Below are 21,582 nucleotides of genomic sequence, written 5' to 3'. Positions count from 1 at the left end.
TTTGACTCAGTGCAACCCCTTAGTCTCTTATTCCTTCTGCATGTCTACCATTGTCAAATCCATATGGTCTTTGCATGAAATTCCATTACTGTAATTCTAAGTGCTAGTAACTCATTCTTAATCAAGTAGCAACCTCATGTTCTTCTTTTTCATGCAGTTGCAGGCAGTAGCAGTCTCCACAAAATGGGTACTGTTATAGTACACTAGCATACTTTTAATTCCATGTAGTGCTTCTAGCCCATTTTGTATATTTGAGTGAGAAATATTCTCCAACACCCACTTCCCCTATTCCACCCTTTACCAAATTATTACAAGAAAGGCATGATACAACACAGAATGTAAAATGTTATTTCCTTAATAATAGTCTGTTCAGGAGGACTACTTCACATTCTCTGTTACCTGTGAATAGCAAGGGAAATTAATGCTAACCTGGACTCAAAAGCAAATCTAAGTGAGTCACTCATACCCACTAATAACTGTTTTTTATCAGTCTCGTGATCTACACAGCTAAATCAAGATCCATGATTTCTGAAACACACAACATTCCACCACACCATCATATATAGTGATGGTGGCTGAAACATGTACAGAGTTTATGGTAATAAACTACTGGTAGTGCTCACTAACTCAGCAATCCTTGGTTCATTATTTCTAGCTGGGCTCTCAGATATGCTTGCCATTTACTTGAAATAACACCACTTAAGGTCGCCTGTAGCTGATTGGGCACTACAGGAACAGTAAGTATTATTCCTTCTTTCATAACTGCCAGAAGTTAGTTGTAGAAACATCCTTGGAGCTCACAGTTTAATGTAGAGCAACACAAAGAACTGAGCCATCCTCAGGAGAAATATGGCCACACACTAATGCTTAATAATAACTACAGACATGCGGAGGCCTTAGCACACCACACTTCCATGCAGTGGAACTGGAACTACCATTTCAGAAATTCATATGCAGCATTCTGATAGATAACCTGCACAGAATTACTAACAGAGCACACCTAGCTGACAGTACTGTAGCACCCATAAACATGGCACGTATGCTGAAAATCCACGAGACATGAGTGTCGAAGAAATCATCACTGGATCACCAGCTACAACTCAACAAGACTAGAACAGTCGCCACACTCAGCGACCCAGTATTCATGTTATGCATGATGAGTGCATTTTCACCAGGACCTATTTGTGCATTTATAAACTGATGACTACACTTGTTTTGAGGCCTGACTGATTAAGCTGACAAGTTGGACTCCAGGCAGCTGGTGCACATACCAACACAGCTTGCAGAATCTGAAGAAGGCAACTGAGTCAATCATTAAAATATTAAGCATAAAATGGTGTGAACAAATCAGCCATACTCCCAATAGCACGTCATTAACCCTTTCGCTGTTGTTGGCATGTATACATGTCTGCTGCATTGTTCCCCAGGTGTTGTAGATGTGTATACATGTGCCACTTGGATTTTCCTACAGTGCTTTGACATCTGAAGGTGTCCTGAGGCACCGACCTCTCACGGCTGTGGATGAGTTACTTCCATATCACAGTGAATAAGAAAGTTTCAAGCATTTATCATGCAAAATATGTGTCTCATTGCATGCTATCATTTGAAAAAAACCTCATTTTGATATCTTGAATCGTTTATGAGATATAACGATTCTTATGACCACATGGTTAACGATGCACAAGAGCATGAATGGGCATGATGCTCATCACTATTCCTCAGATATAAAACACAATAACTTGAGAACGAAATGAGGTATTCTTCTGATCTCAATTTTAAATAAAATTTTGATATTCTATCTACATTTCATTCATTGCAGTGTATGAGCTAAAATCAACCATATGCAGAGTTTACACAATGTGTTTTTACCTCTGCAAAATATTTAAAATTTCACGCAATGTTTTACTTAATTTGATGCAGCACAGTAACTATGATGCATAACAAAATGAAACTCAGTCCTTTATGAAGCAATGATATCAGACTGTAAAATGTGCACAAACAGAATTTTTTTTAACCCAATAGTTTTTGACAAATTGGATAAGTATTTCATATCAGCCCGAATGCCATCTCTCAGGATAGGCACCAGCATTAGGCAAGCAGTACAGCCATAACAAAAGCCACCTCAGCACGGTATGCAAAAATCAGCAAAATGGTTAATAACTGTATCTCCTTGTGGAAGGAGTGATGTGGTGGCCTCAACAATCCACACTTCCAAGCAGTCGAATCAAACCCATTGCAGAAATTTACCTGCAGTACTCCGACAGCCTACTCGCAAAGAATTACCAGCATAGTGCACACAGCTTTTGACCTGGATAGACAGTTCCATAAATAAATCACTGTCTCTATCAAACCGTAGTCATATTTGTTCCCTACAAGCACTACCCAGGTTGGTACATAATTTTGAGCAGGTATTCCCCAAATGTAAACTCGCTTCTTGAGAAAATTACTTTATAAATCATACACTATTTCCATAGACCACTTGAGGTAGCTCATACTATGTCTGAGGAAACACTGTCTGCCTTATCAGCAATATGGTTGTCTATATGGCCACACTTTTATTCACTGCACTATACAGTCATATTGCTAGAGAAGATTCTTATGCACTGAACGATTATTCAATGAGGGAGCAATGACTGCCAGTCAATTTCTCAGAATAAACCTTCTTCCTGAATTGACAATTTCTGCAGGATAAAAATGAGATTGTAGGTGTAACTTCATGTGATCATTTTACCATGACATCGTCAGCAAATGGGTATGTTTAGGACAACTGAAAGTTTCTACACCAACTTGTTACATATGTGGCATTGTGACAACAAAAACCTATATGCTACACTAAAAGATCAGTTATCTTTACTGTGCAGTCTCAATATGATAGTATGTATGTACCAAATTAGCCATATATTTAGCAAAAAATTATACAATTATGAAAAGCAGAGTTACTCTAGAAAAATAGCAGATTACAATTTTTAATAAGTAACTATCAAATACAGAATCTGGCACTAAAAAGTGATATGCAATACTGACTTCTTAATTTTGTTGGTAGTTTCTCAATTTCCACAAATGAACACAGTGAAATCATTATTCGTCTACACTCTAGTAAATAGGTTTGTTTCCTCACTTGTATCACACAGTGCCTTACTGTCTCCACAATTTACCTTTCCTTGCTTTTTTACATTTTCCTCACACTTAAGATAACTTCAGAATTTTAAACTACAATGATTTCCAACAGAAGGTTCACCAAGTTATATGTAACCTAGGAAAGCAAGAAATAAGCTTTGGCTTTGATATTCAAAGAAACTAAAACTTAAAAACTACACTGTGCAACAAAATTAAGGAGTAATTTTTTTGAAACCTTGTGATATGCACCCATTGGGAAATAGAAGTTCAGAATTTGGCTCAAAGGTGTGCACAAACTTCCCCTGTATTGCAAAAGCATAGCACCCTGCAACAACACCCTCAGGCTCTGCAACACTTCAAACAACAAGATATCGACAAGTGAAAAAAAAAAAAAAAAACAGACCAGAGCTCAGAAGTTCACATAAAGTGTAATGTGGATTAATGATGTCACACTGGCAGCAAATTTCACCCCAATTCTGCCCAGCGCCATGGTGGATGTGTTACACCACGGGAAGGTCATCACACTTCCCCTTTACCCACATCTCACCCCTTCTCTTGATGACTCTGTGATGGAAGTCAGAACTGTGACATCCGACATTGAAATCACACAATTTCTTACAGTTGTCTGAGGAAAACATTTTGGACACACTGCTGCTCAGAATCAGCACAAAAAACTGCACCATTTCAATGTTGGGTGTCACAGCTCTGATCTCCATTGCTGGGGCATCAGGAGAATGGGCTGAGATGTGACTAAGAGGATGTGTGACAACCTTCCCATGGTTACACATCCATGGTGGCACTGGGCAGATTTTTGGTGGAATTTGGTGCCAATGTGACATCATTACACCACGTAACATCTAACATGAACTAGTGAGCTCTGGCTTTTCCTTTTTCTTTTTTTCGCATGTGATGAGACTTTGCTGTTAGAAGCATCACTGATACCAAGTCTGATGTTGCAGGGCGTCATGTTTCTGCACCATTAAAGAGAAAGATTGTAGCCACACTCAAACAAAATTTTGAAATTCTGTGTTGCAGCGGGAACAAACCACCGGGTTAAAAAATGCGGCACTTTTAATTTCGTTGTGCAGTGTGAGCAGTTGTCTCTACATAGTATGTTGTTATAAAGTGCACTTACTTTAAAGCTGCACATATAAATGCTTTAAGATGTGAATCATAACTTCTCTTGTATTTTGCGTGTGTAACAATTATGTTTCCAATGACACTCAACAAGCTCTGAAACAGAATTAATGAGAAACAGGACGTGAAGTACACTTTTCAGTCACATTATGCTTTGTACATAAATGTGCACACAGAATAACGGAAACAGAGGATAAAAACACACACACACACACACACACACACACACACACACACACACACACACGTATCAAGGGCAGGAATTAGATTAATTTGTATTTCGTGATGACTGCAATCGAGGTTTACATAATGAATCAGTTGCATGTAATGTTCCAAGTTTTGCTCTTTTTTGGTTTTGTCTATGACAGATGTTGCTTTGATTTCATATTTCATACTATGTTTATAGTCACAAAAATCCTGGGCAAATAATATTCGAAAGATACTGAATGACATTATAATAACCCACTACAATTTTAATAATGTTGGAGTAGCTAAGTGAATTAAAATTTAGCAAAGCGAGATTCATTCATCCATTTATTCATTCCATTCAAACATCCATCCACCTTTAAGCATTTGTGCGCAACTAATGTCATAATGAGTTGTTTTAAAAATACCTTTTACATTGGGGATTGAAATGTTGGAGAAAACATGATTGCTTATTGTACAGTAACACACAAACAAATCAATCAAATCACAGAAACAAATGCATGTATACGAGGGTTGTAACTTAAATAGTGGCAACTATTTATTCACAACCGATACAAAAGAGTTACATGTTTGCACCTGTTACTGTCCTTCAAAGTAGTCACCAGTGTTGTGTAGAGCCTGTTGCCAGCAAAGTGAAAGGTGTAGTATTCCATTAGCAGAGCCTGTTCTGTTGATGGTACAAATGGAGTGGTCTGCTGTCTGTCGAATCATGCATTGTCGTGAAAAATGATGGGTGAGTTGCGCAGAAAGTGTCGCTGCTTCTTTCGCAAAGCTGGTCTAGGTGGTGCTCCAAAAACAAACAGTAATACTGTGCACTGACGGTCTGCTGTGAAGGAACGTAATGTGTTGGGATAACACCATCACAGTCGTACATGAGAATCACCATAACAGGTTCTACACAACGCTGGTGACTACTTTGAAGGACAGTAACAGGTGCAACATGTAACTCTTTTGTATCGGTTGTGAATAAATAGTTGCCACTATGTAAGATCCAACCCTCGTACACACTGCCTGGAAGGAGGGGGGGGGGGGGGGGGGGAGGGCGGGGGGTGAACAAACCCACACCCATCCAAAAGGGGAGGAAGAAATGAAATGGAACTTCACAGGTTAGTATGGTATGTGATGTTCTTTCAGTTATTACAAAACTGAGTTAAATTTACAAAGAACTTAGGAGTATGAGCCCACTTTTCAGTATGATGTTACATCCTCTCTGGTCTGGATCCACGCACTGATTCATTTGGGAAAGAGTTTTATCCTCTCCTGAGGCAAGCAGACACTCAAATGTTGTTCTTGGTCCTTGATACCCTGAATATTGGCACTGGGATAGAACTGACATGCAAGCTGGTGCCACACATTCTGTCAAGGACAGACCTGGCGATCTTGCTGGCCACAGGAGTACACCACCATCATGTAGATAGTTCATAAAGAAATGTGCCATGTGTGAACAAGCATTGTTTTGTTGAAAAATGGCACCACAATAGCGTCACATGAGAGGTAACACATGAGCATACACATTGTATGTGACGGACCATTGAGCCATCACAGTTCCCTCAGTCAAGGGACCGATGGCCATCGCAGTCTGGTCCTTTCAATCCTACAAACCAATCAACCAGTTCCCTCAGTCACTGCAAAGAAGTCTTACCCAGTGGCTCTCCACACCCTGACATTAGAAGTCACACCACTATGCTTTTCAAAAACATTGAAACATTGTAACCTCTCCTCAGACCACTGCTGCACTCCCCAATGACAGCCATTGGCTTACTGCAGAACCACGACTCATCCCTGAACACAAATACCTGTGCGGCAATAATTACCTAGTATGGCAGCTGCCAGTCTCCAACTGATGGTGTGGGATGGTACAGAATGTTGCAAGGAATATATTACTTGTTCTCAAAAGTCAGGCGCAGACATGAAGGAGTTAGATGTCCCCGGATGCAACACGGTGATCTTCCCTTGTGGTAGTCAGACATAGTCAATCAGAACTTTGATGACGAGTATGCTTGTCCTCATGTTCTTGTGCGATCTAACATTGGGCCACTGCCACATCCAAATAGCCCACAAATCTGGATATTGCACATATGACCAGCCAGCCAAATGCAGAACCACAATGAGGGCTCTTTCAAACACTGTCAAGTGCTGATAATGCTGTCTCACAAGAGTATGCTGCATCTCCATGTCCTTCACAGTGATTACTCATCATCTGGTGCTGTTTCTGACTTTCATATGCCCTACCAGACCTGGCAGCAACAATAAACATGAATTACACGAATGCACTCTGGTGGCTGTTTACCTGTCAAAGAGAATTATAACTCTAGCCATGTATAAGAGGCAGTCAAATGGTAATGAAGCAGAAGGAAAAAGTATGTAAACTGTTTATTATTTCAAAAGTAATTACCATAACTGTTAACACATTTATCTCATTGTGCAACAAGACGGTGAATGCCTCCATAGGAAAATGTCTGTGGATGCCTATAGAGCCATGATTGTATCCAGGATTGCACCTCTTTGTCCAAAGCAAATCAACGGCCATGAATGTATTTCTTCAGGGCTCCAAAAATATGGAAATTGCATGGCGAAAGATCAGGGCTGTATGGAGGGCGTGTAAGGCCTCCCCAGTGAAACTTCTGCAGTGTAGTCGAAACAACAGGCATGCTAGCTCCGGGGAAGTCATGATGACCTTTCCGTTTGACTGCAAGGGTCCACTGCTCATTGACTTTCTGGAACACACAGCTGTACATGGACACTGCAAAAAGCTGAAGTGCCTCAATAAGTCCAAACACCCCGGAAGTTGACGGACAGCATCATTCTGTTGCAGGACAATGCCAGCCCACATGTAGGCAAGTTTGCTTGGAGTACACTACAAAGTTTTGCTGGGAAGCCCTTACATATCCTCCATACAGCCCACGTCCCTCCCCACGCAATTTCCATGTTTCTGGAGCCCTGGAGAAAGACATTTGAGGTCGTCGATTTGCTTTGGACAAAAAACTGTACGCCTTTCATATGCAACTGCAAACATTTTTCCATAAAGGCTCTGACAGTCTTGTCTCATAGTGGGATAACTGTATTAACATTTATGGCAATTACTTTTGAAATAATAAATTGTTTACTTACTTTTTTCCATTTGTCTGCCCCCTATACACACCTGCGAATAACATGTACGATTAAAATGTTACACTGTGATCCAATTAAGTCTTGTGGTTGCTTTTTTTTTGCCAGGCAGTGCAGGTAAAAGAATGCTATACAAGACCAAATACACAATTTCTTGAAAGAAGGCACAGTCAGTCCTTCAAATTAATTAGCAATTAAGATCATCTTCGAAGCAATTTTCAAATTCCTCAAGTATGTAGGAAGTCTTTTCTTTCAGCCACTTTTGGGTTTTATTTTTGAAGAAATTTAGTGAAACCTAATGTGCTTATGGAAGTAATTTATTAAAAAGCTTCACACCTTGGTATTCATAACTACACTGCATTTTCTTATGTCTAGTTGTAGGTATACCTATTTTTACTGTTTGGCATGTATTATTATGATGATGTACAGGCTGCCTTAGGTTGTACCTGTTACAGTATTCTTTTGTAAGTAACAGGCAACTGTATGTGAAGAGAGATGGAACTGTTAATATAGTGCACAGTTTGAAATGATGCCTGCAAGATATTTTAGATATGGATGTTCCAGACATGCAGCTGATGGACACCTGCCAGAGAAAAAATTTTTGGCTCAAGGGTAATTAACCCACAAAATAAAGCTATCTTAGATGAAAGTGGAAGAAAGTGTAATAAGAACTTAGCAACAGTTTTTCAATAACACAAATGTACAGTTTACTCAACAGATAAATAACACAACAGCTGGATAAATACCAAAGATTTTAGCAGATGTACACTCAGTGTCGACATTGGATAGAACTGAAAATAATGTTAGCAGCCTTTTCATAATTAATAGGTAATGTATCACCATTAAACCAGATTTGATAATTTAAAGTACTCTTCACTTTGTAATTCTAGTTTGTTCACATAGTTTTCAGAACTTATGAATGTTGTATTACCAGTATCAAACACTGATTTACATGGCACGATACTTGGCACGTAATTTATAAATATTATAAATAGCCGTGGTCCAGCAACTGCTCCTTATGTAACATAGAGGAAGTGTCACTTTTCATTGTTGTAGTTTACAATCTGTTTTCTGTTATTAAGGTACAATTCAGTTAAGGAGAGTTCCAAATCCCAGATATCATAACACCACAGTTTATTCAGAAATATTTTATGGTTTACTGAGTCAAATGCCTTATTCAACTCAACTAGTGTAGCTTCAACAAACAGTTTCAATTCAAAGGAGTGTTGCTCAAAAGAAATAACATTTTCAATAGGTTTGATTGTTGACAGTTGGGACCTGAAGCCATACTGAGACATAGTCATGATTTGTTATTTTACAAATGCAGACATATTTGCAGCATTCAGTTATTTCGAAAAATATAGGAACCAGAGAAATAGATGATAATTACTAGTTCAGGATTTGTCACCCTTTTTTGTGTAGGAGAACAACCACTGTTGTTTAACATTCTGGAATATGACCACTAGAATCCAGTTTATTATTGTGCACAAAGGATTGATACACTATGTGACCAAAAGTATTCGGACACCTGGCTGAAAATGACTTACAAGTTAGTGGCGCCCTCCATAGGTAATGCTGGAATTCAATACAGTGTTGGCCCACCCCTAGCCTTGATGACAGCTTCCACTCTCGTAGGCATACATTCAATCAGGTGCTGGAAGGTTTCTTGGGGAATAACAGCCCATTCTTCATGGAGTGCTACACTGAGGAGAGGTACCACTGTTGGTCAGTGAGGCCTGGCATGAAGTCGCCATTCCAAAACATCCCAAAGGTGTTCTACAGGATTCAGGTCAGGACTCTGTGCAGGCCAGTCCATTACAGGGTTGTTATTGTCATGTAACCACTTCGCCACAGGCCATGCATTATGAACAGGTGCTCAATAGTGTTGAAAGATGCAGTCACCATCCCCGAATTGCTCTTCAACAGTGGGAAGCAAGAAGGTGCTTAAAACATCAATGCAGGCCTGTGCTGTGATAATGCCATGCAAAACAACAAGGGGTGCAAGCCCTCTCCATAAAAACATGACCACACCACAACACCACTGCCTCTGAATTTTACAGATGGCACTACATACGCTGGCAAATGATGTTCACCAGGCATTCACCATACCCACACCCTGCCATCGGATCACCACATTGTGTACCGTGATTCGTCACTCGTCATGTTTTTCCACTGTTCAATCATCCAATGTTTATGCTCCTTACACCAAGCAAGGCATCGTTTGACGTTTACCGATGTGATGTGTGGCTTATGAGCAGACACTCAACCATGAAATCGAAGTTTTGTCACCTCCCGCCTAACTGTCATAGTACATGTTGTGGATCCTGATGCAGTTTGGAACTCATGTGTGATGGTCTGGATAGATGTTTGCCTATTACACATTACAACCCTCTTCAACTGTCGGTGGTCTCTGTCAGTCAACAGACGATGTCGGCCTGTACGTGTCCCTTCAAATTTCCACTTCACTATGACATCAGAAACAGTGGACCTAGGGATGTTTAGGAGTGTGGAAATCTTGGGTACAGACATGTGACACAAGTGACCATGTTCGAAGTCTGTGAGTTCCATGGAGTGCCCCATTCTGCTCTCTCATGACGTCTAGTGACTACTGAGGTCGCTGATATGGAGTACCTGGCAGAAGGTGGCAGCACAACGCACTTAATATGAAAAACATATGTTTTTCGGGGTGTCCGGATACTTTTGATCACATAGTGTATTAACTCCTTCATATTTTTAATTAAAAGTGTAGGAGGCCATAAAGTTCCTCAGGCTTGGAGCAGCTCAATTTGCCATTTATTTAATGACTCCATGCACTTACACTTTTCTCCTGGTGCAAACTGTCGCTGTGTTTGCAAATTTTTATAGAAACTTATTAACATATGCAAAGTAAGAGTCAGGTTTGGACTACTGAACACCAGGAGTTGGGAAACTGTTCATTGTAGCATTACCAAAAAAAATTAAGCCCAAGACAGATCATAACTAGCAATCTCAGTTTGTGAAAAGGAGGTGTGAACAATGTGTGTGCTGTTTTGTGCTCACATCTGCTTACTGTAGTTCTACTACATTTTGTAACCATTGGGCAGAGGGCAGTAAAAATTGCAGAGAGAGTGCAAATAAATGTCCTGAAGGCATCACAATGTTTTTAGAAGCATACATAACATTATTCCACATTAGTGACTAAAGTATCACATAATAGTGTCACACAATAGCAACAAACTAACCATTTGGTGAGAACTGTAACATAAGAAAATGGCTTCAGCTGCTAGAGACTGTGGTCATGAGTGTGTGAGTTGTGTTTGCATGAGAGTGTGTGTCTGTCACCTATTTTTGACAAAGGCCTTGTTGACTGAAAGCTTATTTTGTGACAGTCTTTTTGTTGTGCCTATCTATGACTCAGCATTTCTGCTCTATGGTGAGTAGGAACTATCCTTTTCATAATATTGTTACAGTCCATCCTGGCTTTTCCATTGTTTGATAAGAAAAACATACAAAGACATGTAATGCTGAAACATTGTAAGAGACAATATCAATAAAAACAAAGAGCATAAAAAGTAAACAGCAGCCAAAACATTTCAAACGTTAAGCCCATATCAGAATTTAAAGGATACACATAGTGTAACCAATAAAAACACCAAGGATAAAATCACTTCTAATGGTGTCACACAAAAACTGTAATAATTCATTTTATTACACCATGTTTGACACTACTCTCAATCACTAACCAATTTTATTAAACAAATTTACCAGTGATCTGAGCCTGGCATATGGCCAACACATGTTATGCTATCCAACAGCATCAGTATGAAAAATCTAACTGTGAATTATCTATCAGTAAATATGTACACATCTATGATCATGTAAAAATGACCTTAGGTGTGAAATTATTCCTTCATCGTAAAAGTATGAGAGTTTGGAGGCAGAGATGTGAGTAATATAATTTCTATGTCTCCATGGCCTATCCCATGGTATATATATATTATTTAATATTTGTACAATGTGTGCAGATCCATTATAGTTTTAGGTCCCTAATGAAAATCAAAATACATATTAAAAGTAATTAAAAATATTCCTACATCAAGAAAATGTACAAGTTTAAAAATGGGGGTGGGGGGTGGGGGGGGGGGGGGGGGTGAGTAATATCAAATCTTTGTATCGATGGCATAACCATTGAACGTTTGCAGCTGGCATGTGGTACCGTTCTAGTGTAAGGTCCCTAATAACAGAAAAGGTACATATTTAATGTAGTGTAGTATTTTGGCCTGAATAAGATGTAGTAAACAAATTCTTTCATAACACATTATGTAGATACATATTAAATATAAAATTAAAAGCAGGAATAAAACCTCAAGAATTATTATTGAAAAGGATGGGGGGAGGGGGGATAGAACTGTCTACATGGCTAAATGTCCAAACAATATCTAGGCAGAAACTGCTATCAGCAGCTAACAATGATGTGACAAGGGGGAGGGGTCACTTAATAAATAATTGTATAACATGTAAATGTAAAAAATTTACAAAGTTGGGAGGGGGGTGTCAAGGGTATTAGGAGTTAAGTATGCACCAAAGAACTATGGTTTAACCATAATAAGTAACTTATATACACTGTTCATCAGTGTGTAATGTTATAAGATTGTCACTGATACACCATAGCAAATATTGGATGACAATACTAAAACATATATCATTAATACACTGAAGCACCAAAGAAATTGGTACAGGCATATGTATTCAAATACAGAGATATGTAAACAGGCAGTATATAGTGTTGTGTTTGGCATAGTTGTTTGATCAGTTAGTGCTGCTACAACAGCAGGTTATCAAGATTTAAGTGAGTCTGAATGTGGTGTTAAAGTCGGTGCATGAGCGATGGACACAGCATCTCCGAGGCAGTGATGAAGTGGGGATTTTCCCATACAACCATTTCACGACAGTACCGTGACTATAAGGACTCCAGCAAAACATCGTATCTCTGACATTGCCGGAAAAAGATCATGCAAGAATGGGACCAGTGATGACTGAAGAGAATTGTTCAACGTGACAGAAGTGCAATCCTTGCACAATTTGCTGCAGATTTCAATACTGGGTCATCAGGAAGTGTCAGCATCGGAACCATTCAATAAAACATCATCGATATGGGCTTTCAGAGCTGAAGGCCCACTCGTGTACCCTCGATGACTGCATGACACAAAGCTTTACGCCTCACCTGGGCCCGTCAACACTGTCATTGGACTGTTGATGACTGGAAACAATATTTGCCTGGTCGGATGAGTCTCATTTCAAATTGTATCAAGCAGATGGACGTGTATGGGTATGGAGACAACCTCATGACTCTATGGACCCTGCATGTCAGCAGGGGACTGTTCAAGCTGGTGGAGGCTCTGTAATGCTGTGGGGCTTGTGCATTTCGAGTGATATGGGACCCCTGATATGTCTAGATACGACTCCTGACAGGTCACATGTATGCAAGCATACTGTCTGATCACCTGCATCCATTCATGTCCATTGTGCATTCTGACGGTCTTGGGCAACTCCAGCAGGAAAATGCGACACCCCATACACCTAGATTGCTACAGAGTGGCTCCAGGAACACTCTTCTGAGTTTAAACACTTCCACTGTCCACCAAACTCCCCACACATAAACGTTATGGAGCATATCTGGGATGCCTTGCAACATGCTGTTCAGAGGAGACCTCCAACCCCTTGTACTCTTACAGATTTATGGACAGCCCTGCATGATTTATGGTGTCAATTTCAGCACTGCTTCAGACATTAGACAAGTCCATGCTACATCGTGTTGTGGCACTTCTGTGTGCTCGCGGGGGGACCCCCACATGGTATTAGGCAGGTGTATCAGTTTTTTTGATTCTTCAGTGCATGAGATACAGCATACATCTACTACTCATTAATAGCTATTTATGTAAAGACATATATAGACATGTATAGTGGGTGAAAAAGAGGGACTGGGTGGGGGGGGGGGGGGGGGGGGCGGAGGAAATGTGACTTAAAAATGAAATTATATTTGGGTCATTTTCCTCGATTAGCTAGTCATAAGTTAAGTTCTGAATTTTGTTTTTTTTTTCTAATTTACATTCCTTCCTGTCTTTCACCCACTATACATTTTTTTGATTAATACAGTTTTGATGTAACTGATATTAATTATATATTTAAAAACAAAGATGATGTGACTTACCATACGAAAGCGCTGGCAGGTCGATAGAAACACAAACAGACACATACATACACACAAAATTCAAGCTTTCGCAACAAACTGTTGCCTCATCAGGAAAGAGGGAAGGAGAGGGAAAGGCGAAAGGAAGTGGGTTTTAAGGGAGAGGGTAAGGAGTCATTCCAATCCCGGGAGCGGAAAGACTTACCTTAGGGGGAAAAAAGGACGGGTATACACTTGCACACACACACATATCCATTAATTATGTGTGTTTTAGTATTGTCATCCAGTGTTTTCTGTGGCATATCAGTGGCAATATTACAACGATCACACACTGATGTACAATGTATATGTTACTTAATATGGTTCAACCATAGTTCCTTGGTGTGTAGTTAACGTCATGTACATTAGACACCCCCTCCCAACTTTGTAAACATTTTACATTTACATGTTAAATATTTATTTATTAAGTGACCCCTCCCCACTGGTCACATCACTGTTATCTGCTGATAGCAGCTTCTACCTATATATTGTTTGGACATTTAGCCATACTGACACTTCTATTCACACACCCCCCCCCCCCCCTTTTAAATTTATATATTTTCATGACATAGGAAATTTTTTTAGTTACTTTAATACATATCCTGCATTGTCAGTAGGGACCTAATACTATAATGACTCAGCACACATGGTACAAATATTAAAAAAATATATATACCATGGGATATGACATAGAGATTATGCAGGAATCATTTCATGGCTAGGGTCATCTGGTTATGACCACAGACGTGTACATATTTTCTGATAGTTAAATTCACTGTTAGATTTTTCATACTGATGCTGTACGATAATATAAGATGTGTTGGGCATACGCCAGGTTCAGATCACTTGTAAATTAGTTTAATCAAATTGGTCAGTGATTGACAGTAGGGGCACATATGTAGTAATAAAATGAATAATTACAGTTTTGTGTGACACCATTAGAAGGGATTTTAGCATTGGTGTCTCAATTGGTTACACTACGTGTATCCTCAAACTTCTGATATGGACTTGACGTTGGAATGGTTTTGGGTATTATTCAGTTTTTATGCTCTTTGTTTTCAGTGGTACTGCTTCTTATAATGGAAAACATTATACATTTATGTATTTTTCTTATGTTATAGTTCTCACCAAATGGTTAGTTTGTTGTTATTATGTGATACTTTAATATCAATAGACTTTTTAATAGCATCATGTGATTACTATATTACATAATACTGTATGCAGTATGCAATTCCTCATTTGGTTACACTATTTGTATCCTCGAACCTCTGATATGGATGTGACATTAGAGTTGTTTTGCTGCTGCTGGTGTGAATGAATTGGATTGCTCCATATAATTGTTCATCATTACATGCCTATGTATATTTTCATATGTTGTAGTTCTCACCAAATGGTTGGTTTATTCTTATCATGTGGAATTCTAATATTATGTCACTATTACAGTACATAATATTGTGCTGAAGAAAAAAATATTCTTATACAACCATAGCTTCTTTTATTGTATTTATTTTATTGTAATCTGACTGCAGGCGTATCTTTCTGTGATTGTACTATAGTGTACACAAATTTTGTACCTTGTTCTTTGACCTATGATCTTTTACTTTGGCTTGTAGCTTTTTTGGTCAACTTTTGTGAGTTAGCCTACTGGTCTTCTTGTGCCTGAGCAATGGACCTTTGCACTTGCTGCTTTTATGTGTTTTCAACGTTCTTTTCTAGTTGGTTAAGCCTGTATCACAGTGTCAAGTATCAACTTATTTATGTTTTCAAATCAGCAGTGGCATATTCTTTCATGGTTAAATAGCATGTATCCCATGTGGAGTTGTTACAACAGACTATTTTCTGTAAGTACATTTAATGTTTCTGTTTCCATTTTTGTACTAGTGCTGTGAAGATTGTCCATGATCAAAACCAGCAGTGAATAAATATACTGTAAGACAACACAGTGTGTATCATGCATTTCTCCAAGTATATTGATGCTGCTGACAGATGTCTGAAACAAGTTTTCATGTCTTATTTGGTTTATTTTTCAGTACAGAGAATTTTTTTTTCTAAACTCCCTAACTTACTGAGCATCACTATCAGGAGAATGATATAAAAAAGCAGCTGTAAGCTGTAGCAATGGCAGTAGCTTTAAATACACTTTAAACACACAAATCACTAACACTGAGCAAAGAATATTTAAACCAGTATAAGTACTCATATATAACGCTGGCAGGTCGATAGACACACAAACATACACATAAAATTCAAGCTTTCGCAACCAACGGTTGCTTCATCAGGAAAGAGGGAAGGAGAGGGAAAGACGAAAGGATGTGGGTTTTAAGGGAGAGGGTAAGGAGTCATTCCAATCCCGGGAGCAGAAAGACTTACCTTAGGGGGAAAAAAGGACAGGTATACACTCGCACACACACCCATATCCAACCGCACATACACAGACACAAGCAGACATTTGTAAAGGCAAAGAGTTTCGACAGAGATGTCAGTCTAGGCAGAAGTACAGAGGCAAAGATGTTGTTGAAAGACAGGCGAGGTATGGGCGGCGGCTACTTGAAATTAGTGGAGGTTGAGGCCTGGCGGATAACGAGAAGAGAGGATATACTGAAGGGCAAGTTCCCATCTCCGGAGTTCTGACAGGTTGGTGTTAGTGGAGTACATTGACAAATCCCATGACCTTTAATGGGCCTGCACCAACTTTCAACAATATAAAAAAAAAACATAGTGGCACATATAGTTTTATATCTTCTTCTCTTAATCAGTTCTCATTAACACAATAAAATCTTTCTTCTGTTACCTTTTAGAAGAACATGAGTTTCATATTTGAAAGATCTGACAATTATGTCCAGAAATAAAACTGAGTTTTCTTAACGAGGGGGAGATTGACAGTAACTTGGTGCATTGTTGCGACCCATGGAATTTTTTGAGTTGCACTGAGACTCAAGTTTGGTTTAATAGTAACTTGAGTTACTTAGAGCACTTGCTAGCACTTTACCATAGGATAAAGTTGATGGCTCAGTACTTATTAAGGTTACTTTCTTCTTTTCTGTGATTGTTGATTTTCTTGAGACTGCTGTTGCAGCACCATCCCTGTTACTGCTGTTGACTTTGCTACAGATACTACTGACCTCCATTGCAGCAGTTTGGTCTATTTTGTCTAGTTGAACTTACAATTTACTTTTCAATGGTGATAAACCTGTTTGATGACCAGAGGTAAAAAATTTGATGGGTCTGGCTTTTGCCAGTGAACTTTGTACCCCATTCATCAGATTCACACATAGCTTCATTTTTCCTCTTCTCCCCTCCCATGTGGAGTCCATGTATACTAAAATCCTGTCATCCCCGGAATTTATTTATGTTAAATACTTTTATGTGGCTGCTTTATGAGTCTCTGTGCTTCATGTACTTGTTCATTTGGTATAGCTTGTGGTTTTTCACTTAGAATATCTTACATGTACTGTACTGTGCACAGTATTACTTGAGTGAGTATTGACATTTGAATTACTTAATGTGGTGGACCAGTAAATCAAGTTTTTGTTCCATTAACATCATCCTTCTTAGCTAATATAATGACATGGTCATTTTTTCTCTATATGGAGTGATTTTCTCCTTATATTGCCTGTAAAATCTTTGTACATGGAATTATGCTTAATAAATGATGAACACAAGTGGTTGGATGCTGAGATTTCATGCAATATACCTGCATAGTTCCTGCCATTATTACCTGATAATAATAAAAATGTGTCCACAGGAATGCTGTTTGTAATAGACTTATTTTCTGATTGTTCATGTCCTCGGACATGTGAGGCAAGCTTTATAATACCTTTTTATTAAGGCTCGTCCCACATCAATGAACAATTTTTGGAAGAATGAACATTTCCTTCACTCTGCAGTGCAGTGTGCGGGGTTTTGAGACTTTCTGACAGATTAAAGCTGCGTCTTGGACTGGGAGTCAAATTCTAATGATTGTGTAACAAAACTGAATCATGTCTATGTTAATGTGCTGCTGTTCATTAAACTTTAAATACCTGGCTGGAACACCCTATTACACTTATCCAGGAGAGAGTATTGGGAAACCTTATGTGTAAGAGAGGTTGGTTAATGTATGGAAAGAAGTCAAAATTTGGTTTGTATACAGTGAGTATCATAGAGATTCTGACACCTTCGAATGCCATACGGTCAACAACTGTCACTGTACCTGGGAAGCAACACATGAGTGTTGTATGTTACCAAGCGTTTCATGTAGATTTTCTCTCTGTGGTATTATCTCCTGCTTAAGAAAGCTTTACAGAGGAGCAAACCACCTTCACTACCCCCCAGCTCAGTAACACAACATTCTCCCGTAGCATGATGGATGGTGACACACACACACACACACACACACACACACACACACACACACACACACACACAGGGTTTGAAGTTTCTATTTTCATGACAAATGTGTTTCTGAAATAAGATTTAAGAAAATATATTGTGTCTGAAACTCACGCCATCCTTTTAAAAAAGATTTATTAGTGAGTGTTTCACAATTACCTGTTTATTTGAGATTGCATTTCCTCCAACAATATCAAGATTAAAGCTCTGTGACAGTTTTCTTGCTGGTGTCGAATTGTATTTCTCGCCATTCTTTAGCTCATAATATTTTAATATCAACTCCCAGGCATGCATCTCTTCTCTTTCTATTTCACTAGTTTGAGGAAAACAGGCAATGAATGGAACCACACTTACACTTTGACCAATCTGTTGGAAAAAAAATATTTAATTATATTCATGGAAACATCACCTACAACACGATATATATACTATAAATATATTACTGAGTGTATTACATTAAAACTGTAGCTCCATACCATACTATTCTGTACCTAGTATTTTCTAAATCCAATTATAAGTGTTTTATCTCTTCCATTGGAAACCCCTCTATGACTTCACAGTTCATCTATTATTCCTTTGGCTATCCAAGAATGAAACTTCAGTTCCCCAAATCAGAGATTCATTTTTGACTGCTTCAAACTGTCATTAATAACATTTAATTTGATGAGTGATACTATTATCAACCTTTATAGTTTTCACTTATGACTTCAATACTTAAATCTTATAAATGTTTCATATGTCTCAAGGTGAAGAAAACACAAGGAATTATTATCAATGCAGGATAGTTAAAAGTTGTGTAATAATAAGAGTTCAAACTGATACAGTAATAATTTATTGTAAGCCTTTTGTTACATATTAATGAAGGAATCTTTGTCCCAAAGCTGTCTCTGGACAACAACCCATTCACCGATGTTACATCAAGAGAGGAAAGTTCATAAGCTACATTAATATTCCCAATCTGCAGTTAAATTTGCTGCATTAGGTGCAAAAACAATTTCCTTGTTCCTTATTACAAAAGGAAGTGTTACACTTCTACGCGCAACATGTCCTAAGAGTCTGATAATCAACTTATGAAAATTTGACAAAGTAGTATACCTCTGAAACAAATTACATATACAGTTTACATCCCACTGTGAACTAATAAATACCAAATACCAATACAAAGTCAGTATCAAGTCATGTATTGATTGAACAAATCAATCCTCCCCCCCCCCCCCCCACACACACACACACATTCTCTCTCTCTCTCTCTCTCTCTCTCTCTCTCTCTCTCTCTCTCTTCTAGGAACTCTAAGAATGGTTCAGAAAGATAATTGATAAGGTAAATTTGCTAACAAAATTAAAATAATTTAGCAGTTATATCACTCCATTTTACACAGGGAGGGTATGAACTCTACCAACAAATGTTCCAAATTCAACAAGAGCATAAATGAGAGGGCTGACTTGCTGATAGTTTTGATTAGCCTATCAAAATTTATTTACTGTCCCCTAACATACATCACAATTAATGGTGATCCATGAAGCACAAAATTTACAAGTAATAGAATATTTTTGTTCCTGGGGATTGTACATAAGTTCATTTATCTATCTTGGATCAATTGGTCCTCTTGCTGAATAACTGTGATGTTACTACATTGACTCATCTTGGTGCAGATGCATTACCGGTGACAGTGTTTGTCAGGAATGAGTCTCCACCATTAAATAATGTTCCACAAAATTTCAAGACTACATCATTCAGCTTGTTTGTGTGTTGTTCTTTAAGAATATAACATACTCATCTCACAAAATTTGATGTACTTCAGAAAATCTTTTAATTTTATGAACATAGGAAATATGTTAAGATTGTTCATTGGTGAAATCAAGTGTGCCACATCAATCATCCTTCACAAATAAATTAACTGAATGCATAAACTTATCCACAGCCACTGATGAGTCCCTTATTTCACCACATTCCTGCTGTTCTTTCTCCAAAAATTGAAATCTCATCCCATTTCTAGTTCTGGGCCAACAGAGTATTAATTACACAACATAATCTTGCTAACAGAGTGATGACAAAGGAGTCAAGGTGGCCACGCATAGCAGCTATTCAAGAAATCAACATTGTTCATGGTGGCAGACAAATAATATTATTTGTTTGTAACTTGCTTTCATTGAGATTTTCATACCACCAAAGGCTTGTAGTGTATGTGGAGACTACAAAAAGTAAGCTACTCATTTTCATTATAGTAGATCATGTAACTTTTATTGAATACTCTACTACCCTTCATCAAAGTGACACAGATATATGACACTACTTTTCAACATAGTCACAAAATCCTGTGAACACCAGTTGCAACGTTCAACGAATTATTCAGTCCCTTGACAATGGAAATACGCTTCTTGGTCATGGAGCCATTCAACTATGAACATTCTCATAGTTGGAAAAATCTCTTTCCCTCAAACATTCTTTCAGCTTACAAAAAAAGATGGAAATCACATGGTATTAGATCCAAACTGTAAGGCATATGCTTCCAAGGCTCCCATCAAAAATAAAGAAGCAAAGTTTGTGTTGTGCATGCCATGTGGGGTGACATATTGTCATGCAGAACAATACCTTTGCTTAATTTGTCAGGCCTCTTTTTCTTTATGGGGAAAAGTTGTGTCTCCATCCTACAGAAGCTCTCTTTATTGTAGGTGTGAAATGATGGACCCATGTCTCACCACCTGTAATGATGTGACTTAAGAAACTGTTGCCTTCAATGGTGTAATGCTCAAGAAAGTCCAGAGGTGCCTTACCCTTGTGCCTTGTGGCAGTGATTGTAGAACCCAGCATGAGCACAATTTTTGATACTGCAGATGATCTTGGATGACGGAATGAGCACTGCCTATTGAGATGTGCATCTACAGAGCAACGTCCACGATATCTGCGACTGCTGTGGATCAGTTGCTCGATTGCATGCACATCTATGTTTGATGTTGATGGCTTTCCTGCCCATCAGCCTCACCCGTATCTCTGCAGCGTTAGTCAAACTGTTGGCACCATTTTGTTATAACTGCATGTTACATCGAATCTGGTCCATGTACTGCCAGAATTTCGCAGTGAATCTGTGCGCAGTTTAAAGGTTTTTCCCACTATCACGCGTTCTTCAATTCTGGAGTGCATTTCCAATTTCCGAGACATTTCACTTGCACACTGTAATGCACTTGTTATCCATACCACTGCAGAACTGTTTCTGCAGGAAACCTGGATCATGTACTTTCTTCTGACAATGTACCACTCTTGTTGTGCAATGGCCTTAGCATGCGATGACATGTGTAACTTACTTTCTGAAGTTGCTACGTACTTGTAATTCAGGCATCAAACGTAGAATTGCATAACACGTGATGCTTCAACACTGCACCTAATGATAATTTCTGAAGTATATAGAAACATTATGCTGAAACTCTTGATTTAC

At 38.6% G+C, this 21,582-nt stretch overlaps 1 protein-coding gene across 1 annotated transcript in view; it reads right to left on the bottom strand.

Annotated features, from left to right (window-relative positions):
- The window catches only part of LOC124721735 (RUN domain-containing protein 1-like), a 182,325-nt gene that overhangs the window by 9,810 nt on the left and 150,933 nt on the right, over positions 1 to 21,582 (bottom strand). The window contains exons 10-11 of the mRNA XM_047246836.1: positions 18,308 to 18,514; positions 4,253 to 4,350 (exon numbers count right to left, since the gene is read on the bottom strand). Of these exons, the coding sequence (XP_047102792.1) occupies positions 4,253 to 4,350; positions 18,308 to 18,514 (305 nt within the window). The remainder of the gene's footprint in view (positions 1 to 4,252; positions 4,351 to 18,307; positions 18,515 to 21,582) is intronic.

The sequence above is a fragment of the Schistocerca piceifrons genome, chromosome X, assembly GCF_021461385.2.
Source record: "Schistocerca piceifrons isolate TAMUIC-IGC-003096 chromosome X, iqSchPice1.1, whole genome shotgun sequence".
In the NCBI taxonomy this organism is placed as follows: Eukaryota; Metazoa; Arthropoda; class Insecta; order Orthoptera; family Acrididae; genus Schistocerca; species Schistocerca piceifrons.
The sequence above is the reverse complement of the archived record's forward strand: the minus strand, read 5'-3'. Positions and strand labels throughout refer to the sequence as shown.